General features: G+C 47.9%; 3 protein-coding genes and 1 non-coding gene across 7 annotated transcripts; 3 read left to right on the forward strand and 1 right to left on the reverse strand.

The window, feature by feature from the left end:
* The first annotated feature begins 739 nt into the window (after nt 1-739).
* Nucleotides 740-5,098, forward strand: RPS2 (ribosomal protein S2). Its single transcript, XM_034784555.1, has 7 exons — nt 740-946; nt 1,367-1,456; nt 2,052-2,159; nt 3,109-3,282; nt 3,397-3,556; nt 4,167-4,258; nt 4,981-5,098. The coding sequence occupies exons 1-7, from the start codon at nt 776-778 to the stop codon at nt 5,059-5,061; spliced, it is 876 nt and encodes a 291-aa protein (XP_034640446.1). The 5' UTR covers nt 740-775; the 3' UTR covers nt 5,062-5,098.
* On the forward strand, nt 3,881-4,020 carry LOC117884571. The gene has a single exon (XR_004647592.1). It is a non-coding gene; the product is annotated as a small nucleolar RNA SNORA64/SNORA10 family (small nucleolar RNA).
* Nucleotides 5,099-6,649: 1,551 nt separating the features above from the next.
* Nucleotides 6,650-10,180, reverse strand: NDUFB10 (NADH:ubiquinone oxidoreductase subunit B10). The gene is made up of 4 exons (XM_034784375.1): nt 9,948-10,180; nt 8,727-8,865; nt 7,975-8,114; nt 6,650-6,944 (listed from the first exon to the last, which is right to left on the reverse strand). The coding sequence occupies exons 1-4, from the start codon at nt 10,093-10,095 to the stop codon at nt 6,844-6,846; spliced, it is 528 nt and encodes a 175-aa protein (XP_034640266.1). The 5' UTR covers nt 10,096-10,180; the 3' UTR covers nt 6,650-6,843.
* Nucleotides 10,181-10,293: 113 nt separating this feature from the next.
* RPL3L (ribosomal protein L3 like) lies at nt 10,294-23,970 on the forward strand. 4 transcript variants are annotated; one of them, XM_034784372.1, is made up of 10 exons: nt 10,294-10,376; nt 13,969-14,161; nt 14,770-14,938; nt 16,045-16,180; nt 18,642-18,828; nt 20,110-20,270; nt 20,694-20,795; nt 21,433-21,528; nt 21,968-22,087; nt 23,854-23,970. In XM_034784372.1, exons 2-10 carry the CDS (start codon nt 14,122-14,124, stop codon nt 23,908-23,910), a joined length of 1,068 nt encoding a protein of 355 aa, XP_034640263.1. In that variant the 5' UTR covers nt 10,294-10,376; nt 13,969-14,121; the 3' UTR covers nt 23,911-23,970. The 4 variants fall into 4 exon arrangements, with proteins under 4 accessions (XP_034640263.1, XP_034640264.1, XP_034640265.1 ...); XM_034784373.1 differs by lacking the exon at nt 10,294-10,376 and adding an exon at nt 10,391-10,422; XM_034784374.1 differs by lacking the exon at nt 10,294-10,376 and adding an exon at nt 10,446-10,594.
* Nucleotides 23,971-25,578: the final 1,608 nt, after the last annotated feature.

Genomic DNA, 25,578 nt, shown 5'->3' on the forward strand with positions numbered 1-25,578 from the left:
TCGGGGCCGGGGGGAGGAGGGGAGGGGATCTGGGGTGTTCGGGGCCGGGGAGAGGAGGGGAGGGGATCTGGGGTGTTCGGGGCCGGGGGGAGGAGGGGAGGGGATCTGGGGTGTTCGGGGCCGGGGGGAGGAGGGGAAGGGATCTGGGGTGTTCGGGGCCGGGGGGAGGAGGGGAAGGGATCTGGGGTGTTTGGGGCCGGGGGGAGGAGGGGAAGGGATCTGGGGTGTTCGGGGTCTGATCTCTGCCCAGGAGGAACTGGTGGGCTGAGGTAGTAGTGTATTGCAGTGAAAGGGAGAGCCAACCCCCCTCCCCGGCTAGTTTAGTGTGTGCTCTCCGAGGAGCCCACGGGGCAGCCTCAGTGCTGGACTGAGGAGAAGAGGGGATAGCAGCTAGTGCAGTATGAGGCGAGTGTAGAGAAAGCTCTACTCTAAAAAGGGCTGAGGGCATCTTTCGCTGAGACCATGGGTTGCCGAAACGTTTCCAGGCTGTGCCCCATTTGGGGATGGTGGAGAGATGGAAATGGGAGCTGAAATTCCCTTGGGACTGTGGAAGAGGAATAGGAATCTATTTAGAAAAACTAGTTTGAAGTGGATTAGGGATAGTGCGGTGACTGGAGCAAATGCTAAAAAGGGGCCTACTCTCTGTCTTGTACTTTAGACCAGATCACTTTAGTTTGGGGAATTGTATGGTCCTGGTGCCTACGCTGCCCTTGAGAATGTGTGTACGTTAAACAGTTGTGCAAGTAAATATGTATTTGTCCCTTTTGTATAGCAAATGGCGGACGACGCCGGTGCTGCTCCCGCAGGAGGTGCGGGAGGTGCAGGAGGAGCTGCAAGAGGGGGTTTCCGAGGTGGCTTTGGCAGTGGTCTCCGAGGCCGTGGTCGGGGTCGTGGCAGGGGTCGTGGAAGAGGGCGTGGGGCCCGTGGCAAAGCTGAAGACAAAGAAGTAAGCCCATTTGTCAACTCTGCTATCTTTACCCAGTCTTTAAAGACTGCCATCTTTCTCTCTGTAGTTCTAAGACATGTATCTGTGTTTAATGTTTTGTGAAGTTTACATGTGTTAATGCTCGCATGTGGACACCAATGACAAATGCATTGTTAGAACTGGGAGCTCTGTTATACTTTGATAATCATGTGATTGTTAATAGAAAATTGATACTGCATGATTGGTTTTCTAAAAAGTTTTTCAAACTCTGCATAAAGCAATTTTTTCTATTGCTGTTGCACTTTAATGATAAAAAGTATGTTACTGATAAAGCTAAAGGAAAAATAAAAACTTATAAGCTCTAAGGGGCACAGCATAATTCTTGAATGATTGACACCCTGGATTGTCACTGACATTTATTGGGTGTTTTCTTTTTTACAGTGGATTCCTGTCACCAAACTTGGTCGCCTAGTCAAGGATATGAAAATCAAGTCTCTTGAAGAGATTTATCTCTTCTCCCTTCCAATCAAGGTAAGCCTATATGAATTGTGTAGGTGTCTCAGAATTAGAGTGCATACTAATACATTTGCAAATCAAGTTATTTTTATCATATAATAGGTGTTGCATTAGCCAGTTGGGAAGTTCTGATTATAGAGATCTGTCCTACTTTAGGGCTTAAGTGGTTGACAGATGGGATTCATCTGCTCCCTTGTGATAGAACACTACATAGTTGTCTCAAGTGGATTGAGTCTCCTGCCTTCCTTTGAGTTATTGGGAATAGGCTATGTAAAGGTAGTATAATGCCTGATGCAATGCAGCAGCTGTGTTCTGATGAAAGTGGAAAATACAGGTTTCAAAACGCAAATCACATTTATTATGACTTAAGTACATTCGATTGTACTGTGCATTATATGATATAGTTTGAATATTTAAAAGCTTGTGTTTTCTATAGTAGATTATTCAAATCTTACCTAAAATATGTTAATACTATCACTCCATATTGGTACATAGAACTGTTCATTTCTGTGCTGTGTTGCAGGAAGCCTATCAATACCATCTTAAGTCTGTCATGAGGTAATGGGTAGCTTTTGAACTGTGATTGACTAAGTTACTTTGCTTCCTGCAGGAATCAGAAATCATCGACTTCTTTCTGGTATCTTCCCTGAAGGATGAGGTTCTGAAGATCATGCCTGTCCAGAAACAGACTCGTGCTGGTCAGCGTACCAGGTTCAAGGTAGCTTTTCACTCTTGACTAAAGTGGAAGCAGATTGTTTCATTTAATTGGAAACTGTTCCATCTTTTGCCTGATGTGATACTTATTCTCCTGGTATATATTGTTGTTGGATAGTAAAGAATCTACAGTTACTTTCACTGGTGTTCACAACATTAGGTGGTATAGGAATTATTAGATGGTAAATCATAGATATTCATGAGACCACCTACCAAATATACAGAAGTCAGCTCATAAGCACTGTTGTGTTAATTTATTGAATACCAGTTATATCCTTCTGAATGTAACCTTATAAATTCACAATTCATTTATATTGCATGATACTGCTATGGTTCACCAGGAACTGAGTGTTGTGGAGACACTGTATTTGGTCCAAAAGAGGGAATGCTATGTGGCCAGTTTTCAAATGCAGCCTTCTGGCCAGGTGATGGCTGCAGAGGGTATTCAAGAATCAAGATCCCCAGTTCTCTCCAACCTGAATTGTCCTTGGCTTAGGAACACAGTTTGGGGGTAAAAGTGGGTTTAACAGCCTACCAGCCCCTTGGTACAAATTTGAGTAGTGGAGTTGCTGTAATTTATACTTGGCTGGAGTGGTGTGTAACTGAGTAAATGGAAGGTAGCAGTGTTCCAGTCACCCCTGCTGTATGGGGAGCTGCAAGGATGGTGGCATAGTTGGGAGTATTGCCCTATTGAAAAAATCTGCCTTTAATGGTCTCTTTACACTTCTGGAGTTGCTGTACACTTCTTGCAGCAGATTCTGCACTGCAAGTTTGGAAAACTAGAGATTCTCAAGATAGTGCTGGAGATAAAGGACTCTACCATAACCAAGGGGCAAAATCTGTGCTGGATGTAGTCTGAGGTGGTAAAAGGGTGATAGGGTATGTTCTTATTGAAAGGAGGTTTGTAAGTGCAACATGTATACACAGCTAAAAAGCTTTTCTTTTAATTTTAGGCTTTTGTTGCTATTGGTGACTACAATGGTCATGTTGGCCTTGGTGTAAAATGCTCCAAGGAAGTTGCCACTGCTATTCGTGGGGCAATCATCTTGGCTAAACTATCCATCGTACCAGTACGACGAGGCTACTGGGGTAACAAGATTGGCAAACCTCATACTGTACCTTGCAAGGTAAAGACTAATTTGCTTCACTATAGCTCTGTGCTGCACTTCAAAGCATGAAGGAGTTATTAGATCTTAAGTAGTCTCATAGATTAGTTGAATGTAATCTGCTGTTCTGTTTAGGTTACTGGTCGTTGTGGGTCTGTTCTGGTGCGTCTGATCCCAGCACCCCGTGGTACAGGAATTGTATCTGCCCCTGTTCCAAAGAAACTGCTGATGATGGCTGGAATTGATGACTGCTATACTTCAGCTAGGGGTTGTACTGCTACCCTGGGCAACTTTGGTAAGTTAAGTTTTGGGCCAGTTGTCCAATCTGTTAGGCGTTTAAACTGTCTGGCTTAAAATCATACTGTACCTCTGGCCATTTTAGGTGTCTTTGTAATATAGTCCCAGTGGATGACTAAATTACCTGTTTTATTTAATACTTATTTTAGCTAATGTTAAATTAAAAGCCCTTATCAAACTAGGAATTGAGCCCAATATACTACCAGATTGTACAGTGCAGATTGATCCTGCCAAAATTTATTCTGAAGTTAGATCTGTCTTGTAATAAAGGCTTTGAGGCATTGAATTATAAAACATCCTCCTCCTGTGTGTTCTGTTCAAAATTCTCTCAGCTCTGCTCAGTTACACTTGGCTGAAGTAGTGTAATTGTCGTCATTGGAGAGAGAGAGAAAATGAGTTCAATATGCACGACAGAGGGACAGTGTGATATGGTCCCCCTGTTCCTTTTCAAACTCTACATTTTTTTTAGATTGAGGGCCATTAAATTCTGAGGCAGGCACTGGCTTTTGCTGTCTGTATTGTGCCTTGCACAATGGAGTCCCAGCTTTGTTGAGGCCTCTCATCGGTACTGTGTAACACAAAGTGCAATGTCTGACTTTTCTCAATAGCTAAAGCCACCTTTGATGCGATCTCCAAGACCTACAGTTATCTGACCCCTGACCTCTGGAAGGAGACTGTGTTCACCAAGTCTCCTTATCAGGTAAGAATTAAATCAGGGCATTTGTTCTTCATCTCAGAATTCATCATGCCAAACTCCTAAAGGCTGACTTCATTAGGAGTGGACTTCCTTAAAATTTCTATTGCAGTTAATAAAGTGAGGATGTGTTTTCATATAGAATCATAGAAATGTAGACCTGGAAGAGACTTTGAGCAGTCATCTAGCTCGGCCCCTGTGCTGAGGCAGGACTCAAGTATACCTAAACAATCCCTGACAGGTTTTGTCTGACCTGTTCTTAAACCTTCAGTGATTGGGATTCCAGTCCATAACTACCCTTTAGTTATTTTTCCTAGTATCTAACCTAAATTTTCCTTGCTGCATATTAAGCCCATTACTACTTGTCCTATCTTCATTGGATTGAGAACAACCATCACTGTCCTCTTTATAAAAGCCCATAATATATCTGAAGACTTATCAGGTACCCACCCCCCCCAGTCTTTTTTTCAAGATTAAATATGCCTAGTTTTTAACCTTATTATTTTTGTTGCTCTCCTCTGGACTCTCCAAGTTGGTCATTGGTATCTCCTGAATGCCAAGTAGCTAGAGAATAAAATGGGGAGGGAGGGAGCTTGGAGGGTTCAGGGAAAGATACATTTACATTTGTAAAAACTCAGTCTCTAGTTTAGTTTAAAATGGTACCGCTGTACAGTGAGGCCTGCAACATCATTTGGTTCAAGGCAGTGAAATGTCTCATTCTTTTGCAGGAATTCACTGATCATCTGGCTAAGACCCACACCAGAGTTTCAGTGCAGAGAACCCAAGCAGCTGCTGTGGCAACAACTTAAATGTTTTTGTACAAAATAAAGTGATAAGTGAACAAGAGTTTGGTGGATTTTTAATCCATTGGAGGGGGGATGCAGATTCAGCTGACAATGTGGATTTCTGTGTTTAAGTGAAATCTCTGTTCATGAAAGATATGGATCAGTGAAAGGTTCAGTTGAACATATGCTAAATGTGATACAGTAGCCAAAGTTTCTTTTGACTAATCCTTAATTTGCTAAACATCTGAATGACTTTAAAAAAAAAAAAAAAAAAAAAAAGCTACTTGAAAAAGTAAGATTTCCTGATTAACTTGCCCAAACAAATGAATTCAGAGACAGCAGTGCTCACTTGTTCAACAACTTACAATAACTGGTGGGACAGAGGAAACACTTTTTTCCTCAGAGAAAAGTGAATTAGGTTTGAATGATCAGCATGTAACAGGATTACTGAAACAAAAACTGTTAATGGTTAATTTTTAGGAAGACTTCAAAAAAAAAAAAACCAAACAGATCAAATGTAAGTAAAGCACTGAAGACTCCCACTTAAGTGATGCTGAAAGAAACCAGAAGATCTTTGAGTTTCTGTCTGAAACAATACTGTTGTTGGGAGTTAGTGAAAAGATACTCCCCTACTCACTGATGTGGGCCCAGACTGAAACTTCCTCCCTACTAATGAGGGTCTGCTGCTCTAGAAATGAGATCAGATAAAACTTATTTGTTCTGTGGGATCTGGTGGTAGCTTTAATGAAAAGTCAGACTGACTAATGTAGACCATACAAAAGTAGCTTGTAAGTACTTCAACTATTTTTAAAGACTATCAAGACCACAGGGTCCTACTTGGAAGGCAAACTAAGAATTTTCTGCCAGTCAAGGATGGGATAATTCTTCAATACAGTAGTAGTGATTCACATGGCTAGTCACTAAAGCTGTCAAAAGCAACTTTATCTGAAGAGACAACTGCAGTAATTACCTTCAAAGACTTGACATAAAAATTGCATCCTCAGAGCAAACTGGAAAACTCAAGGTAGAAAAATGTACTTTGATGCAATCAATGGCTGAGTTCCATATAGAGCATTATTACTAAAGGACAAATAATGCATTTATCCAGTTAATGGTTAAGGGGGAAAATAAACTCCCAAGTCATCTGCTTGGGAGAAGTTAAAACCCTCACAACCAGTTAACATGCCTAAAGGTGCTCTACTTTCAAGCATCAGGAGTTGCCTTTCTAAAAGACCAAGGGAAAATCAAGTAGAGGTTTATGGACTTAAATGTTTAAAATGACCTATTAATGTGAAAAATCCTTGATCCATTGATATAGTTGACCATGAAAGGGCTCCCTGAGTTATAATCTTCTAGTTCAAGCTTTCAGGCTAGACCAAGGGAAGGCTTCCTGCTTCATTTATAAAGATGAACAATTTTGCTTGGTCTACTGGCCAGAGCCCTTTTTCTAGTAGTGTTCATGACTGTGCTGATAAGGGGATGCTGTGGTGTTCTGCAGTGCAAGGATGAGTACTGCCAATGTTTTTGCTTATATTTCTTTACAAATGGCACTCATAGTTCAATATATTCACCTCTTCACAAGGCTGACAGCATCATAAGCTTTAGAACCTAGTTATCTGGCAGAGATGTTCTCTGCAAATGCTTTATTGTACAGTTGAGTAATACAACTCATACAAGCCTCAGCATCCAGGTACATTGGAAGATTCACATAATACGATGAGAAGTAACACAGCTACCACTCTGAAACCCCTCACAATACAGTATTCAAACCTTAAACTTCAAATACTACACATTGACGATTTGAGCTTAGTCTTTTGCTTGTGCTTTTGCTTTTCTTTCTGCAATCATTCTCTGTTTCTGCTTCATTAAACATTTTCTAGCATTTCCATTGGCACCAAGATCAGCATCTAAAACAAGATGAGAAGAAATGCTGTGAAGTGTTCAAATCAGGCCCTTTACCTGGATGTCCCACTGAAGACATTAACAAAGTTATAAATAACCCCCCTCATTACAGTTCCATCTTCTGAACCGGGGTGGGCAAACTTTTTGGCCCAAGGGTGACATCTGGATGGGGAAATTGCATGCAGGGCCAGGGCATGGTGTGCAAGAAGGTGCTCAGGACAAGGGGTGTGGGATGCAGCAGAGGGCTCAGGGCATGGAGTTGGGGGGGCAGGGTATACAAGGGGTGCAGGCTCCAGCCCAGCGCCGCTTACCTGGAGCAGCTCCAGGATGGCAGTGGTGCACACTGGGGCCGGGGCAGGCTCCCTGTCTGCCCTCAGGCCTGCACTGCTCTGGGGGGATATATAGCTTAGTGGTTTGAGCATTGGCCTGCTAAACCCAGGGTTGTGAGTTCAATCCTTGAAGGGGCCACTTAGAGATCTGGGGCAAAAAAAAAATCAGTACTTGGTCCTGCTAGTGAAGGCAGGGGGCTGGATTCAATGACCTTTCAAGGTCCCTTCCAGTTCTAGGAGATAGGATACCTCCAAGAGGGCTCCACGCACTGCTCTTGCCTGTAAGTACCTCCCCCGAAGCTCCAATTGGCTGAGAATGGAACCACGGCCAATGAGAGTTCCAGGGGAGGCACCCACAGGCAAGAGCAGTGTGAGGAGCCCTCTTCTTCCCTGCAGCAAGGGCATGGTGCCGGTTGCTTCCTGGGGCAGCACGGGGCCTGTGGCACCACAGAGGTGGCAATCCCACAGGCCACCATAGTTTGCCCACCCCTGCTCTGAACAAAGCTTAGCCATACTTCCTTTCTGAGCCTTAATCAAAGAGTTACTCTATGGTCCCTCTTTCAGGAGCTGACAGCACCAGTCTCCAAATCTTTAGGTTAGGTTTAGGATATTCGACATCCTCTCCTGCTCTCCCCCGCAAGTCATGCCACGGTCAAACCTGAACATTTTTCAAATAAATTAAGAGGCCTTAGATGGCCTTACTCACATCTATCTCGATAGGCTTGAGCAACCTGAGTAAACTGCTCTATCTCCTTTACACAATTCTGAATGTAGTTAGTTCCTTCTATCTGCTGGCAAGCTTCTACCCTTTCCTGAATTATCTTCACAATTTCCTGATCAACTTTCCTGTGAGAGAGAGAGAGAGAGAGAGAGAGAGAGATCAGTGTGACTGCAGCAGTGGCAATAACTTCCTGCAGCTGGAGAATGTAATAAGTTACATTCTGGATAAAAGAGACAATTTTATTAGCTGCTTTAATATGGGATACAATTAAAAGGCACAACTAAGCAAAATCAAGCCGCAGGGGCTTGGCAGCAATGCCATATGTAGTGGCAACAGAGAAGGAGAATCAGTAGTGATTTTCGGGTTCTATTCAGAGCCCAACTCAGGCATGCTGCAGAAAAGATACTTGGAATTCTGTCAGGGATAGAGGAACACCAGCAGCTGCCCAGTATTTGAAATAAGCTTCTAAGGAAGCTTATTGGCTTTGCTACTAGCAGAAAAGAAGCTTCCTAAATTGGAGCAGGAGCTAGGGGAAACCTCAGTGTGGAGTATCTACAGTGACAAGCTATGATTGAATCAGGAACAGGCTTCTAAACTTTCATGGCCGGGGGAGTCCATTATGATTTTGCAGCTTCAAACCACATGAAAGCTGCATACCAATCCCAAGCAATCTATTGCAAGACAAAAAAAATACTGTGCTCTACTGGTTTTCTTCAACATGCTGTAGATATACATACATGTCCCTCCTCCACTGAGCCTCAGCTTCAAAGAAGCATACATAGTCATCCTCCAAGCACTCAGTCAGATCCGGCACACGGTTGTATTTCCGATGATAGTAATAATATCTTCTCTTCGCATGTTGGCGTTCCATCCATTCTGCAAGAGTCAACCACCACATTCATGAATCTTCAAGGTACTAATCAAAGAGATAGACAGAACCAACTAAAACAACTACTGGGCAGGTTACAGTTCTGGTTTAGGATAGAAAGCATGCAGGACACATGACACAAATTGTCTCCATAACCTAACGTGTACTGGGTGACTTGGAAAATAAAAATGAAAGGAATTTTGCAATATGTATTTTGTTCTGCAACAAAATCTTGAGTTACTTTCTATACAGCCTATGTGCCACTGACTGGGCGGGAATGATTGATAATATCAGGTGCATGTCCACCTGCCCTCACTTTCCCAAACTGACTCTACAGAGAGAATGCCAAGCTGTAACCCTATGGAAATACAGTAAATGCTACACTAGGATGTCTAAGCTTCACAAAATCAGCCAAGTCACTTGCCCTCTGGGTTATTAGTCTGACATTTTCTATCACAGAGTTCAAAACTAACCAGGGAAGGGAGACCAGCGTTCCTCACGGTATCAGACGTGATAAATGACTCTCCATCAAAAAGCGATAAGGAATCAGGGCATACCCCGGGGGGGAGAGTCTCCAGAGAGCACATGGCACTGAAAGCAACCTGGTCCCGGGCGGTTGCGCCAGACGGGAGTGGGACACATCCCCGGAGCGCCAAGCCCCGTCCTGGGCAGAGCATAAGAACGGCCATCCTGGGTTAGATCAGTGGTCCATCCAGCCCAGTGTCCTGTCTTCTGACCGGGGCCAATGCCAGGTGCCCCAGAGGCGATGGACAGACAGGGGTCATTAAGCCCTCGCTCGTGGCTCTGATGGAGCTCGGAGGGGACGGTCCCCCGTGACCCTCTGGCAGCAACGGGTCCGCGGGCTGTTCCCACAGCCGCTGCTTAGGCGCTGTCAGGCAGCGAGAGGGGCCCCGGGGGGCTCCCCGAGGCGGCTGGGACCCAGCCCGGGGTCAGGGTGAACCCAGCCCCTGGCGGGCAGCCCGAAGCCCTGCCCCACAGCAGGCCAGGGGCGTGCCCCGGGGCTAGGCCTAGCTCCACGGGGATGGGCGCGGGGGCTGCCCGGGGAGCAGCCGGGGGCCCGGCCCGCTACCTCGGAACAAGGTGACCGGCGCGTCGACGCTGTAGTAGTAGAGGCTGTTGATGATGGTCAGCGGGCTCGGCAGCGACGACCGCTTCTCGGGGATGGGGGTGCGGGCCGGCGGCCTCTTGTACACCTCCGGGTCCCAGTCGTCCGGCATGGCGGCGGCGACGGAGTCTCCTTCCCCAGCGGCCCGTACAAGATGGCGACCACCTACAAAAGCTGGGAGAGGGTCAGGTGGGGGCAAAGGTCAAAGGGCACGCAGGCGCAACTCGGGGAGCGTCCTGCGGCGCTTCGAGAGCGTCTCGTTTCCGGGGGCAGGACACGGGGCCCCGCCCGATACGCATGCGCAGCGCCACGCATTCCCCCGATGCCCCCTGGGATATGTAGTTCCGGTCGTTACAGCTGGTGCGCCGGACTCTCCGCGAGCCCGGGGGAGGGGTAAAGCGGAGAACGCCCGGGGAGGGGGGTCAGCATGTAGCACGCGGTATGTGATGATAGAGCCTGGTAAATGGGGGGGGGGCAACTGCCTCCCCCCCGCAAATGGTGTCCCCGCCCCATGCACCCCTCGCTCCTTCCTAAGGGCGGGGGGGGGGGCACGTAAACTCCTGCAGCCCCAGGGGAGGGGGCGAGAGCGGGATCCAGGCGGGCTGGAACGGGTCAGTACCCCTGGGACCCCCTTCCCAGCCTCGAACCGACCCCCCTCCCCCGGCGAGCTTGGTTCCTCCCCTCCCCCACCTCTCTGCCCCCCATTGGAATAGAATCGGCCCCAGGGCTCCTGCCAGCAGCACTAGCCCCAGGGGACCCAGGAGCCTACCACCTATTAGCCCCCCTGGCACAAACTCCACAAGCCCGGCTCTGACCCCCTCCCCCAGGAGTCTGACTCTGCCTATTGGGGGCTCCATTTCTGCCTTTGATTGCTCTGAGAGCCAGGAGTGGAACCCCGGAGTCCTGAGTCCCAGTCCACAGCACCGACTCCCCTGGCTCGCCTCTTGGGGCAACCCCACCCAGGCCCCCGGTGCGATCCCGCCAAGCAGCGTGCACTGCTGCGTTCAAAACCACGGGAACACGCCGCCCTGCGTGTTGTCATCCTGCCACCTTTTCAAAAGAGAAAAAGGATCTGTAGCTTTTAGGAGGGGGAAGGATTGTGCTCTCATTGAAGTCAAAGGACAAAATTCCTTTAGATTTCAAAGGGGGCAGGATCAGGCCCTTGAAGACAAACAGTGGGCAATCCCGCAGCTACGTGTAGTAATGCTGTAGTTGGATAGTGTGGCAACATTCACTTCTTCTGAGACACGGGGCTATTTTTGAAAGGATTAAAACAATCCAGTGATGATGCCTGTCACTTTTTGTCCAGAGGCAGGGCCTTTATTTTTATTACTAAATGTAGAGATATGAAAAGACCTGGCATCTGTCGAGCTTTAACTGGTTTTCGTGCAAATGCAAACCTCAGCCAAGCTAGTAAAAAAAGAGAAAAAAATCTAGGCCCGGTGGCATCCTATCAGACAACCAATTTTCCTTTCTTTTTAAAATCTTCATTTAGTGCAAGTACCAGCACAACATGGTACTGACCTACAAGAAAGAAGGGATTGTATTTGCATATTCCCCCCCCCCCCCCATCCACCCCACTGCTGCTCCAAAATGGGATATTTTGGAGAACTCTGTGAGCTGCTGTTTGTGGGTCCAGGAAAAATAATTGAAAATCAGGACAGTCTTGATTTTCATAGAGATGGGTGATAATATTAACTGTTACATATCCTGTCAGATCCTGTTAGTCTCCGGCTAGGTAAGACGGTGTGGCTATGGAAGACCTGAAGTAAAGGGCTAACCAGATCCCAAGTAACTAAAGTGAATAAAAACAAAAAAGGACTATTAAATTATACTTTACTGATAGATTTTAACCTCTTTCTTACTGCACAGCTAGTTACTTGAGCTAAAGCACAGCACCCATGCTGGTCAATGCACCAGTTATGTCCTCTCTGGATAGGTCCAATGAAATATCATCACTTAAAGAAATGCTACCTCTGTTGAATAGGCACTGTGTCAGTGTTGCACAGTGAAAGGGATAAAGAGATACGAGGAAAAGCTTCCCTGCCATGCGATCTGTTTATGTGTGGAATAGTCTCTCTAAAGTGGAGTGGTGAAAGCCCTCATCCTTTGGGCGGAACAGAGCACAGGAGACAATACAGGGCTGGTGGGTGGGAGGGGACCCTGAGATTTTTACTCTGTTGGTACCTAGTGAAATGGATGAGTTTGGCCTGAGTATGAATTGAAAGCCCCAGTCTTGTGATGAGCTCTGTGTGGGCTCAGGGATCCACCTGCATGGAGCTTGTTGCAGGATCGGGGTCTGAGCTCAGGATTTGGCAGTATATGCACAGAATATGTTGACTGCCCTTTAGTGATACAGTAGTTCTAAATATAGTGCTGCTAAGTACAGGAAATCACACTACTGAGAGGAGGGGAATTCTTCCCTGCCCTGGGGTTACAAAGCAATCATAACATCCCCTTTGGGAATACCTGGCCTAGGTCCCTGCCCTTGGGGAGTTACCAGCAGGGCAGGCATGCACGAGAAAAAAAACTCTGGAGGTAGTTAATTAGGCATGTAGTTATCTAGTTGGAAGTGATGGGGTTGCTTAGGTATAAGTGAGGGCAGGATATTGTCTTCATATATTGTGCTGTAGGTAGCAATTGTAATTCCCTCCATTCATGTTCAATTTGTTTCTGTGGTAAATTGAGACACTGGCAATTGACCTTTACCACATCACAACTGTTGTTAGCAAATCTGCCAGGGTCTGACTCTGAGTATGAAATGAATATAGCGTTGAATGAAGCCAGCAGCTAAATTTGTGTCTTCAGACTGATAAACATCTTAGGTATTAGACTGTAGAGGCACTTGGTGGCTGCCTCGTTGTGCTGCTGAGCTGTGCTGAAGACGTCCCATGGTCTGTAACGTTCCATGTTAATGTCTTATAGCTTGTAGGGTAGAACATTTAATGGGCTTGAGATATTCATTGGGCAGATTAAACGAGCACATTTGAAACTGGCTTGAAATCAACAATCAGTTCCACTTTGGGCTGGAGAATAAGTTTAGGGGAAAGGGAAATCTGGTACTGGAATTACTGAATAAACAAGAGGGAGTTGTAGTGAGTGTCAATTTACTCCTTTGCTGCTGGGCTGATTCCCTTAACCTCGATTTTATGCTGCTATTGTAGGAATTTGTCCAACTTTCTCCAAGGTGGTAGTGGTTGCTATGCCCAGGTTGAGTTCATGATTGTGACTTTTCTAGTTAATTCTCATAATTATATTTGGCCTGTACATGTGGCATGTTCTTATTATGGTTTCCTTTGTCCACCCTCCCCCATTTCTTCCAATTGTTAGTTACCTCCATTGGTTGTGACTTGTCTGGATGAGCATGTACGGCTATCAAAGCAGGGCCTAGCTTTCACTCTGGGTTTGTGCAGCACCGAACACAATGCTGTACAAACCCTGACTGGGCCCTCCACATATTAAGAATAATAATGAACGCCAAAGTGGGGCAAATCTGGAAAACATTGCGCTTCTCTTAGCAGAAAGAAGGACAATTATAGTCAAGATGTTTTATTTAGCAAATCCTCGTCAGCAGTTTTCACAGAGACTCGAATGCTTTGACGCAAAGGGTGGGGACTACATTTATAAACTTCAATAAAATCTGTCCCATTAGGGAGATCTTTCGCTCTGTTACTGGAAATGGAGGAAAAAATAATTTGTGAATTTCCTCTCTCAGGTCTGAGAAGACTTTGAGATCATGCATCCATCGGCGAGATACATAATGGCCTTTGTAATTCATATAATTCCTTTTTTATTTCTAAACATCTTATAGCAGATGGGCCTGATGTAACAAGCTGCTGTCCTGAAATCTGTAATATACATAGAGCCAATCTAACTGAAGTCCAAGGATTCCTTCCCATTGTCTTCAATCAGCATTGCCTCAGGCCCATAGCCTTCTGGGTTTGAAGGTAAAACTGAATCCTTTTTGTTTCTTGCCTTCCCCCAGTCCCATCGCAAGTTTTCAGCTCCCAGGCATGGCCACCTGGGCTTCCTCCCTCATAAGAGAAGCCGGCGTCACCGCGGGAAGGTGAAGACCTGGCCCAAGGATGATCCCAGCAAGCCAGTCCACCTGACAGCCTTTCTGGGCTACAAAGCTGGCATGACGCACATCCTACGAGAAGTTCACAGGCCAGGACTGAGTAAGAGGCTTTGATTGAATCAGCTAGTTTGAGTCCAGGGAAGGATAGAGGGAAAAGTCTCTTATGGCCGGCTGGGATGGATAGCTCATGGGGATTGGGAATGGGTTATGGATTTGAAATGGCAGTTCACCAGTGACCAAAAATCACCTGGCAGCTGTTTAGCCGTTCTCAGTGCAATTCCTACCTTACATCATAAGGTCACCAGCACAGCTGGTATTAGTTAGCTCCCTGTTGGCAGAGAAGCCAAGCAGTGAACAGCCCATGGAGGGGTAACTTCCCTCATACTCTGCATGGGGTCCCAGGGTTTAGATGGGGACATTGGGTACTGTTGCTTTCTGAGCAGTAGACAAAGGTAGGTCTCCAGTTCTGTGCAACTGGCATCCCCATCTGCTCTAAGTCAATTTGCCTTTATAAAAGGCGGAGACACCAATAGACAGTTGCCCTCTGCTGGGACACGATGTAGTTGAAGGTGCATTGGGCACCAGGAACTTGGGTATCTAATTAAGAGAATTACTGGCCACCCACGGCTCCCCTGAAAGAACCTGGTCCTGTGAGAACTGTGCACAGTCAGCTCCCATTGACTTCACTGCTACACCCTTTGATTTCAGAGCTTTCCAAGAGGGAAGAGGTGGAAGCAGTCACAATAGTGGAGACCCCACCCCTGGTAGTGGTTGGGCTTGTGGGATACATAGACACTCCCAGGGGCCTGAGAAATTTCAGGACCATTTTTGCTGAGCACCTCAGCGATGAGTGCAGACGCCGCTTCTACAAGAACTGGTAAGAATCTCTCGGCGCATGGGTTTCCTGGCAATTGTAACAGCGTCGCCTTTCCCCACCCCCACGTTAGCCACAAGAGGCTCTTCATAATGTCTCCACATTGGAATCCTTCACTTGGGTGTGAAATGCAGCAGCTGTTTAATTGCGCACAGCTGCACGACACGACCATTTTGGCTACTGTGAATAAGAACGTGTGTGCACAAATTTCTGGTTCACATAATAATAGTACTGAGTTACTTGTCTCGGTGATGTGGCAGTGAGTTCCACAGGTCAATTATGCATTGCGTAGCTGAGGCCAGCTTCTGCTCACCATTGTAATTGGTTCATCAAAGTAACTCTACTGACGTCAATAGAGTAATTCCAGTTTTACGGGGGTGCAAATTAAAGCAAAATCTAGCCCGTGGCCCTTCGGCACCTTTGTAGAGATTGACTTCCCACATCTTGGAGCGGCAGTGAGGAAAGTGATCGCTTGAGTCTTTGTAATTGAGTAAACTTATGGCTGTAATGGCTGTGTAGCCATGCCTTCTATCTGACCCCTAAAATGTCCCTGATCCTCAATAGAGAGACTGTTTTGTCTCATTTCCATTTAGCTCTATTTTTGCTGTTGTATTTTGACTTCACTAAGTGAGCAAATCAGTGGGTGTCAACGGGATTCTCTATACAAAAAGCTGCCCGAATTGCAAGTGTTGTCGGTCCATTAATGTCCTTCCACCATTTCCTCCTCTGAGCTCCCTCTAATGGTCTTGTGTGTATTGCATTTGCTCACCTCAGCTTGGTGCAATGATGGATGCATGATGCTTCCAATAGCAAGCCTTAATAATATATGGAGATATACCTATCTCATAGAGCTGGAAGAGACCTTGAAAGGTCATTGAATCCAGCCCCCTGCCTTCACTAGGCAGGAACAAGTAGTGATTTTTGCCCCAGATCACTAAGTGGCCCCCTCAAGGATTGAACTCACAACCCTGGGTTTAGCAGGCCAATGCTCAAACCACTGAGCTATTCCCCTCCTTAAGTAACCTTGTCACACATGTTGTACTGTGTTTCTGAGATTTGGTGCTTCATTATTCCAGTCTCCAGCATAATTAAAAGGCTCCTGTCCTTAGGCACAAGAGCAAGAAAAAGGCCTTCACCAGGTACTGCAAAAAGTGGCAGGACAAGGACGGGAAGAAACAGCTAGAGAAGGATTTTGCGGCCATGAAGAAGTACTGCAAGGTCATTCGAGTCATCGTCCACACTCAGGTCAGAACTTCACACAGGGTGTGGGACTTGATCCCAATAGCCTGTTGGAGTGGGGTAAGGGCTTGGAAGCCGAGAGCAACTAGCAGGTGGGAATCGGGGCACTTCTCATCACTGGGGGGGAATGGAGGGTCTTGTTGGCTGGGGCCTCTTGTCACTGGTGCAGGATTTGAAGTGGCAGGCGGGTTAGTGGGTGCTGGAGCTGCGGTACGTGCACGCTGCAGGAGGTGCATACTGACGTTGCAGCCACTTATCAAAGAGCAATCTCGTCCTTTTGAAAGTGCAAGGGGGAATCCAACGGGCACAATGGAAGTCTCTACACTGGGATTCGCCCAGGAGCCTGGCACTGACACCCCGGCTGCTGTGGAAGGGTTGGGCCTGGAGTTTTCCATCTCCTTGCTGCTGCTCGGGACCCTGGAGAAGCCACAGGGCTCGCAGTGGGCAGTGCCAGAGGCACTCACAAGTTCGTTGGGAGGAAGCAGGCATTGGTCCCAAGCCCCTCAGTGAACGGTGTAACGCTAGCAACTGGTGTCAGGTGATGGGGTAAAAATAACCTGTGATCCTGGCCGCAGGGAAGGGCTTGCCAGATGCCAGAGCTACTGGATAGTCAGGGGCTATTTGAATTGGGATCCTCAGGGAGCTCTCAACTCCTCAGAGCCCAGGAGGATCTGGGCTGGCCCGAGGGCCCTTTGGGCTAGTTTGGGTTTGTCAGCTCGCCACGGCAGGTCGCCACGGCAGGTCTAAAGTTGTGTCTGGCCACACGACACGGATAGGCCCGGGCTGCCGCCATCACTACCCGCTGATTTTTGAAAAGTGGGATGCGACACCGGCGCTGGGAGGTGATGTGACGCCGTAGCGCTGCCCGCAGTGGGTGGAAATACAGGCCGAAAACACAAAATGCTGCCGGACGAGCCCCCAGTCTGCTGCACGTGCACCTCTGAACAGTCCCGTTGGAGACAGGGGGACTGCCCATGCGAGTCCCTGTGGCCGTATCCACGCAGCTGCTGCACAGCTGGTGAGCTCCAGTGACACACACAGCTCAGCTCCTGTTAAAATCCATCCAGCTAGCCCCGGGCTCAGAGGGTTCTCTGCAGAGCCCAGTTTCCATGTCTGTGCCCGGCTGGCCCCGGAAGGGTGGGCGTCGCTCTGTTCCTAGCCACGCCGTGCTTAGTCGGGGGTGCACATGGCATGTCGTAGTGTTTTGTTCTCTGGGATTCCAGTTAAGCGTGAAACAGCATCTCAGCTGGCAATAGTAGCAGCGTGGTCAGGAGGTGAACACGTGTTTCTGATGGTGGGTGGGGAAGGGGAAGGCCTGCTTCCTAGGAACCAGTAATAACTCATGCTACAGAAATGCAGCTTGTGCCAATCACCACGTAGCCTGATGGCATGCTGGGTGTGTGTGTGTGTGTGTGTGCACCCATGCCTGGTGTGCATGTGTTGGTGCGTTCAGTGAGAATGTGTGTGTTTGCACTTGGCGAGTGTGTGTGCTTAGTGAAAGTGTGTGTGTTTGAGTTTAGTGTGTGTGGGTACACATGGGTGCACATGTATGCTATGTGTGTGCTTAGTGAGAGTGTGTGTACATGTGGGAGGGTGGGTGTCCTTAGTGTGTGTGTGTGTGTATACACATATATGCTGTGTGTGCATGTGTACTTATATAGATGTGTGCACACATGGGGGATATATGCTTAGTGAGCGTGTGCGTGTGTGCTTAGTGAGTGTGTGTACGTATATGCTGTGTGTGCATAAATGGGAGACGTGTGCTTAGTGTGTGTGCTTAGTGAGTGTGTGTGTACGTATATGCTGTGTGCGCATGCATATATAGATGTGTGCGCACACGTGGGGATGGATGCTTAGTGAGGGGGTGTGTGTGCTCAGCAAGTGTGTGCGCATGCGTGTGCTCAGTGAGTGTGTGCACTGGATGTGCCTCAGTCACACCAAGGCTTGATGGGTTATTTTTCCCCGTCAGGATTTAGTTTGTGGAGGACCCTCTCGGATTCTGCCTGTCTCTCTCAGGCTGCCTTGTCCCCAAGCTGCAGGGGCTGGAGGCAGCTCCCTCAGAGTCCTGTTCATGCTGCTGCCTGGCTGGGGTGGCGGGAGAGTAAAGCCAGGTGCCACCTCCTTGCCTCGCTCTTTCCCGGGGCGAAAGGACCGCGCCCCCGGGTGAGTGCTGTTCTCCCCGTCCCCAGCCAGGAGTCTGCATCCATGCTGAGATATAATAAAAGCAAGAGACCCTGAAATGCCATGTCTAGGGCTTCGCTGCTGGGGAGACAGCACGGTGAGTGGGTGCTTTACGTACCCTTGGGTAGACAGATTAGCTAGACTCAGGCAGACTAAACCGCAAACAGCCCGCTTGCGTCCAAGCGGGCCCTGTCTCCTCCTCCCAGCACTCAGGGATATTGCCCCTGGGAACACGTTCACACCCACAGGCCTGGTGTCATTTCTTGGCCCTCGCTACCCAATGCAGATGAAGCTGCTCCCTCTACGTCAGAAGAAGGCCCACGTGATGGAGATTCAGCTGAACGGCGGGACGGTGGCCGACAAGGTGGACTGGGCTCACGAGAAGCTGGAGAAGCAGGTCTCTGTGCACACGGTCTTCAGCCAGAACGAAACGATCGATGTCATCGGGGTGACCAAGGGGCGCGGGATGAAAGGTACAGGGGGAGGGAGGCCCCTTTGCCATGGGGCTTGGCATGGATCCTCTGAGGAGGATGGGCAGAGGGGTGCTTACGCATTGCAAGGGCATTGTGCTGTGGGGCCTCCTTGATGCTCTTGGGGGAGGCCGTTTTGTAGTGGAGTGAGCACAGGACTGGGAGTCGGGAGACCTAAATTATAATCCCGGTGCTCAGATCGACTCACTCTGTGGCCCCGAGCCAGTCGCTTGCCCTCTCTGTGCCTCAGTTTCTCCATCTGTAGAATGGGAATAGCGACACTGACAAGTGTGGCAAGTGCTTCAAGATCTATGAATGAAAAAGCCATACGAGTGCTGAGTACTTAATATTATTACTCATAGTAATTATTTACTAATCTGTCATTGTCAAGGCACGGCTTCTTGACCTCATCTAATTAATAGTAATTCTCAATTAAACACAGTGAAGAATCCATGTGTCATTGTGAATAATTAACATTGATGCATAGAAGCTTCCCCTTGTGTGACATCCAGAGGAGAACAGACTCCAGTTTATTAGGACTGTACATTTCTTTAAAACATTGTTTTTAGTGTCGGTGAAATGCCTATTCCCGGAGCAGGTACAGCAGAGGCAGTGGTAGTGCGGGTGTCCCACATACTGTACACGGCAATCCCCCCATGTCCTGGGGATCCTCTTCCGGAGGACAAGAGGGGAGTTCATTTCTCATTCCCTCATTTCATCCTCGGCCTCACAGCCGAGACGACCAACGCTGGGGACAATCAGTGCCAGTATTGGTGGTTGTCCTTGAGCTGTAGTCTGAGCAGCGGCCAGACTGAGAGCCCCCCAGCTCATTTCATGAGGGACACCAAAGAGTCGCTGGATTTGTGCCCATACGTCTGTTCTCTTTTTAGCAGTTTTGGTTCCATTTACCTGGTTCAAAATGCCCTGTCCTTAGTTATGGGCTTAGTTCCCATGGAAGCCCTAAGGGCACTTGGCTTGCTGTAATCTGAAGTAAACAAAATAAGGACAAGTCATTTCAGTGCTGACAAAACCAGTGTATGTGTGTGTGTGTGTGTGGGACACACCATAGTCCAGTCAGTTTAATGCGGAGCGAGTTCAGTTCCGTCCATGGGCCCCCGATTCTGAAAATGGCTGTTTGCCTCAACCTGACCCACCGTCTTCTCATAACTTGAGATGCAACATAAGACAAACCCCACAGACGCTTGCTCTGATTTCTGGCTCTGAGGCACCAGAACCCGTCCCCCTGGGCTCCTCTGACAGGATCATCCTGGCCTGCTTTCCTAGGGGTGACCAGCCGCTGGCATGCCAAGAAGCTCCCAAGGAAAACTCACAAAGGCTTACGCAAAGTCGCCTGCATTGGAGCCTGGCATCCAGCCCGGGTGGGCTACTCCATTGCCCGGGCTGGCCAGAAGGGCTACCACCATCGCACGGAGCTCAACAAGAAGGTATGGCACCGGTGCGACACCTCCCTTGGGCCTAGTGCAGCTTCTCCTTCTTTCAAGCCCCCTTCCCTCTCCTGTCCTGTCCTATCCTGTCCTATCTCTCTGTCATGCATATCATTTCAGGGCAGGAGGGAATTTAGGGCTTCGTTTGGTGGTGTTATTGTTATTGATTATTTTTATTACCATAGTGCCCAGGAGTCTGAGTCACTGACCATGACCCCATTGTGCTAGGCACCGTCCAGACCCAGTGATCTGTGCCCGAGGGCGGGGATGTGCTCTATCCATCGCCTGGTGACGACATCTGAGATGAGCCTATGAGTTTTGTCCCAACCCGGCCTCTCTGCTTTTTGTGCTCAGTTTGTGACACTTTGTTTGCAAATGTGGCCTAAAGCCATTAACTCCATTTCAACCTGGGTTCTCACCCAGATTTACCGTATTGGCCGTGGGGTCCACGTACAAGATGGCAAAATAGTGAAGAACAGTGCCGCGACAAACTACGACATCACCGAGAAGATGATCACGCCGCTGGTAAAAGGGCTAAAGAAATTGGAAGTGGTGGGGCTGGAGCTGGGACTCCTGCATTCCCGACTCTGCCACTGACCAGAGACGTGGCCTGGGGCAAATCACTTATGATTTCTGTTGGGGAAAAGCTGGTTGGGAAATATTTTTTCTGGCCATACAAATTTTGATTGTCTTCCTTTTTGTTTTGTTTTCTTTTTAGTAACGAAAAGCTGCAGAGGTTTTGCTTTTCCACACCCAAAAAACAACATCAAACAATTGTTTTCAGATGGCGTTTTTTGCCTTACAGGTTTTTGGTTTGTCAGCAAAAACCCAGAAAAATCTCATCAAAGTTGGAAATGTCAGTTTGGACAAAAAGTCAATTTCCCATTTTTTAAAAAATGGCTTTGAACAAAAAATTGCAGCCAGCTCTATCCTCTGTGACAGCTTGTCCCCGTGTAAAATGATACTAGTATTTGTAGACCTCACGGGCGGGCTGCGCTGTGTATGATAAGCGCAAAGCATATTAATGGTTAGTTAATAATTAGGATGATTAATAATTAAATAATAAATACCCAGCTTTGCTATAGCAAATGTCACTTGCTGATGCATATCTGTTAACCACACATCTCACTACTGCAATCCCAACCTCTGCCTTTCCCCACAGGGTGGATTTCCTCACTACGGTGCAGTCAACAATGATTTCATCATGCTGAAGGGCTGCGTCATGGGCACTAAGAAACGTGTGCTCACTCTCAGAAAGGTAAACTCCTCCCCCCTTAAAAATTAAGTGCCGAGGCTGCGCACACGTAAGGAAGGAGCTGACTTTGTGAGTCATGTAGTGATTTTCCAGGGGGCCGTTTCCCGGAGAGGTGTGTTGCCAGGCCATTCTCGCTGCTAACGGTGTTTCCAGTTTCAGTTCAGCCAGTCTCGTCTCCCTTAGGAACCGTTTTGCCGTTCATTGGAAGCGATCCTTGCATGATCTGACACACTCGGCTACTTCGTTCCAGTTCGAAGTGGGCACTGAGAAGCAATGACACTCAAAGTCATGCTACTCTGGGTGTGTCTCCGAGGAAACCACTGTTGCTGGAGTGATTGGCTGACGGATGTGCGTGAAATGTCTTAACTCCACTCACATCAAAGCATGCTTTCAAATCTCTGGTTAAACATAAGCCTAATGTGTTGTGACTTTTCCTCTCCAGTCCCTTCTGGTGCACAGCAGCCGTCGGGCTCTGGAACCCATCGAACTGAAGTTCATTGATACCACTTCCAAGTTTGGCCACGGCTGCTTCCAGACTGCTCAAGAGAAGAGAGCTTTCATGGTGAGTGAATTCTCTCAAGGTTCTCAGCTGGTGTCAATTAACCTAGCTCAATCGATTTCAAAGGAGCTGCTCCAATTAACACCAGCTGAGGGCCTGGCCCAGAAAATAAAGACCACCAAACGAATGAACAGGACTGTCTTGCATAAAAGGCAGTTCAGCTGCCAGAAACAATGCTAAGGAGGGAACATGATGGTTGAGAGAGTCATACAAGCCAGCCAAAGCCAGCAAATAATGCACCATATGGTCAGCCAGTTTGCACCCACAGTGGGATGCATTCAACAAGCCGTTAAATTGGCAGCATCTTGTTGGACATATGGTGTCTTTCGCTCCGGAATTGTACATTTCTTTGATTTGGTTGGATTGCCTTAAACTTTTAATGTTTTTAAAGGAAAAAGGTCAGGTCAGATTTGGCCTCATATTTGGGATTTTTTGTAAATAAGCTTTTCAATGCCCAAATCAGGTACCTTTTAAAAATCCCAGCGGAAACAGGTTTATAACCAAAAAACCAGACAGTCATTCCTTTATAGAGTTTGCCCCCCACCCCGCCGCCACCTTGTGCTGTGGTAGCAATCTGAAAGTGAAATTGACTAGATACGAAGTGGACCAGAGCCACAGCCGGTGTGAATCAGCCTGGCTCCAATGGTGCGATGCCGATTTAAACCAGGTTTGGATCTGGCCGTCTGACTACTAGGCTAGTCAGTTTCACATGTGTTTAACTTCTCTCCAGGTCAGAAGGACTGGCTATGAAACCCCTTCACATCACTCTCGGGATGGCTGGAGGTTAATGCATAGGGCTGTAGCTTCTGCACTAACCACTGCTGGAGATTCTCCTTTTGCTCATGTGCTAGGGGGTTGAACTTTTGGAGCAGGAAGATGTGACTTCTGTCCCTGCTGTCACCTCTGAATGGCCAGGCTGGCAGCACGGTGACATTAATTAAGTCTTAAGTGGCCACAGGAAGATTGCTCCATTAAGCTCGTTATTTTAAAGCAGCAGAACCTTCCCCACATTTTAATTTAATTCAGTAACATTTAGCTGGGGAGAAGCAAAACAACAGCCCCCAAACCACCATTTCCTCCCACTCTTGTAAACTAGAAGGGCTGGGACCCTGTCCTCAGCTGGTGTAACTCTGTGTAGCTCCATTGACTCCGCTAATGTAACCAGCTGAGAATCTATCCCCTTGATGGTAACCCAAACCAGAAACCCCCTCTGCTCCAAAATCCGGCTCAGAAGGAGTTGTCATATGCAACCTCCTGAAACAGGGGATTGTATAGGAAATTCTCCTGACACAACCTCATCTAGCCGCTCACAGTCATGATGCTCTAATAGTGTAATCAATATAATTACTTTACCACTCAATCTTCCCCATCACCCCAGGCCAGCTTGCCAGGCTCAGTAGCAAACCAGTCTTGGAAGCACATAGGCCAACTTTCCATGCTGCCCAGCTAAGCAAACTGCCAGCTCAGGGACGGGCAATTCATTACCCCCATTCCTCCAGGGTTAGGAGGGTTTCTAGAGCCCACAGCTACGCAGCTGCTGCCGCTCAGGAGGAGAGCTGAGAGTTAGCGGCCAGGGAAGAGACGTGAACAGCTAGTGTTGCAAGCCTTGTGCAGTGAAAAGGGGTCACGTCTGAATAGACATTCCATCGCATCCAGCTCACCGACTGCCTCTCTAGGTCACACTTGGGGAAGGCTTGTAATGTGGATCTTGAACTCATCAGCTTGTGGCAATGTGATCTCTTCTTCTCACCATTTCACTTGTGTTTTAGGGCCCCCAGAAGAAACACCTGGTGAAGGAGAAGCCAGAATCCCAGGAAGAATTGTAGAGGATTGAAATACACATGGCCACCTTAACCTGGCATCTCCAATAAAGGGACTTCAAACCAGGCCTCAGCCGTTCTGTCTTTCTTCTGGCGCCGTTATTAATAAGCTTAAACTAGCCTCTGTTATCGGTGTCTGGTGTAAGGAGAGTTTGGTATCAGTCAATCCCAGAGTCTTCTCCCATGTATTGATATCCACAGGCAGCCGAGAGTACAGTCACAGGGGAAATTGGTCCAGTGAGACCTGGAGATGCCGATACCTGGAGATGCCTTTTCTTAGCTGAGCTGTATAGGGGTCTGTTGTGACTCAGGAACATCCCCTAGGTCCTGTCCTCTAACTCTTTCAGGCTGTCTAGGGAATGGCCCGGGAGGGGAAGTGCCTGGCCGGCGGCGCAGGGTCCGGAGGCAAGGGGGCTGCCTGAAACCCATAGCGCTCGGGCAGCTCGGCTCTTAAACAGAGCCGAAGAGTCTGGGGAGGAGCAGAGCAGCCACGGGAGGGGAAGTGCCTGGGCGGCATTTTCCCGGACATGTTCGGCTTTTTGGCAATTCCCCCTGGACGGGGGTTTGAGTGCCGAAAAGCCGGACATGTCTGGGAAAAAGAGGACGTATGGTAACCCTAGATAATATGCACTACGGCTTTGTCTGTGTATGTGACCAGGGACAAAATTCAGCCTGGGTGGAAGCAAGTACATTTCCTGTGACTTCAGTGGACTGCATATTCACACATTCTAAGGCCTGAAGGGACTATTGTGATCATCTAGTCTGACCTCCTGGATAACCCAGGCCAGAGAACGTCCCCACAATCATTCCTAGAGCAGAGCTTTTAGAACAACATCCAGTCTTGATTGAAAAATTGCCAGTGATGGAGACTCCCCCACGACCCTTGGTAAGGTATTCAATGATTAATTACCCTCACTGTTAAAAAATGTACACCTTATTTCCTGTCTGGATTTGTCTTGCTTCAACTTCCAGAAAAACGGGTCCAACAAGGAGGGGATACTTTTTTCTGGAAGTTGAAACTAGATGAATTCCTTGAAGAACCTGCTTTTCCTGGACAGCAGCAGTGGAGAGGAAGAAGTTCCCCAGGATGCCTCGTCCCCCGCTTCAGATGCTCTGTGGAGGCTAGTAATGCACTTGCCCAGCGCTACTTGGCGCTGGTTAGGCCTCAGCTGGAGGACTGTGGCCAGTTTTGGTCACCAAGGTATAGAAAGGAGGTGGAGAAACTGGAAAGGATCTGGAGGCAAGCGCCGAAGATGATCAAAGGGATGGAATGCAGCCAGACGAGCAAAGGCTGAAGGAACTGGGTGTGTTTAGTTTGGAAAAGAGGAGATTAAGGGGGGACATGAGAGCGGTCTTCAGATACTTGAAAGGCTGCCATAAAAAGGATGGAGAAAAGTTGTTCTCTCTCGCCACGGAGGGCAGGACAAGAGGCACTGGGTTCAAACTACAGCAGAGCAGATTTAGATTAAATCTCAGGAAAAACTCCCTAAGCATAAGAACAGTCGGCCTATGGAGCAGACGCCTCGGGAGGTCATGGAAGCTCCTTCACTGGAGGTTTTCCAAAGGAGGCTGGAGAGCATCTGTCCTGGATGGTTTAGACCCAACAAATCCTGCATCTTGGCAGGGGGTAAGACAAGATGGTCCCTTCTAACCCGATGGATCTATGAGCTACTC

This window comes from Trachemys scripta, chromosome 10 (assembly GCF_013100865.1).
Source record: "Trachemys scripta elegans isolate TJP31775 chromosome 10, CAS_Tse_1.0, whole genome shotgun sequence".
Lineage (NCBI taxonomy): Eukaryota > Metazoa > Chordata > Testudines > Emydidae > Trachemys > Trachemys scripta.

Excerpts from the sequence above, each read along its gene's own strand:
- RPS2 (XM_034784555.1), top strand. The coding sequence starts at position 776 with ATGGCGGACGACGCCGGTGCTGCTCCCGCAGGAGGTGCGGGAGGTGCA. Across the intron at positions 2,160-3,108 it reads GTCAGCGTACCAGGTTCAAG|GCTTTTGTTGCTATTGGTGA; the intron begins GTAGCTTTTCAC and ends TTTTAATTTTAG. Across the intron at positions 4,259-4,980 it reads TCACCAAGTCTCCTTATCAG|GAATTCACTGATCATCTGGC; the intron begins GTAAGAATTAAA and ends ATTCTTTTGCAG.
- NDUFB10 (XM_034784375.1), bottom strand. The coding sequence starts at position 10,095 with ATGCCGGACGACTGGGACCCGGAGGTGTACAAGAGGCCGCCGGCCCGC. Across the intron at positions 8,866-9,947 it reads GCCGGTCACCTTGTTCCGAG|AATGGATGGAACGCCAACAT; the intron begins GTAGCGGGCCGG and ends TGACTCTTGCAG. Across the intron at positions 8,115-8,726 it reads GCTCAGTGGAGGAGGGACAT|GAAAGTTGATCAGGAAATTG; the intron begins GTATGTATATCT and ends TCTCTCTCACAG.
- RPL3L (XM_034784370.1), top strand. Across the intron at positions 21,529-21,967 it reads GTGTGCTCACTCTCAGAAAG|TCCCTTCTGGTGCACAGCAG; the intron begins GTAAACTCCTCC and ends TTTCCTCTCCAG. Across the intron at positions 22,088-23,853 it reads AAGAGAAGAGAGCTTTCATG|GGCCCCCAGAAGAAACACCT; the intron begins GTGAGTGAATTC and ends CTTGTGTTTTAG.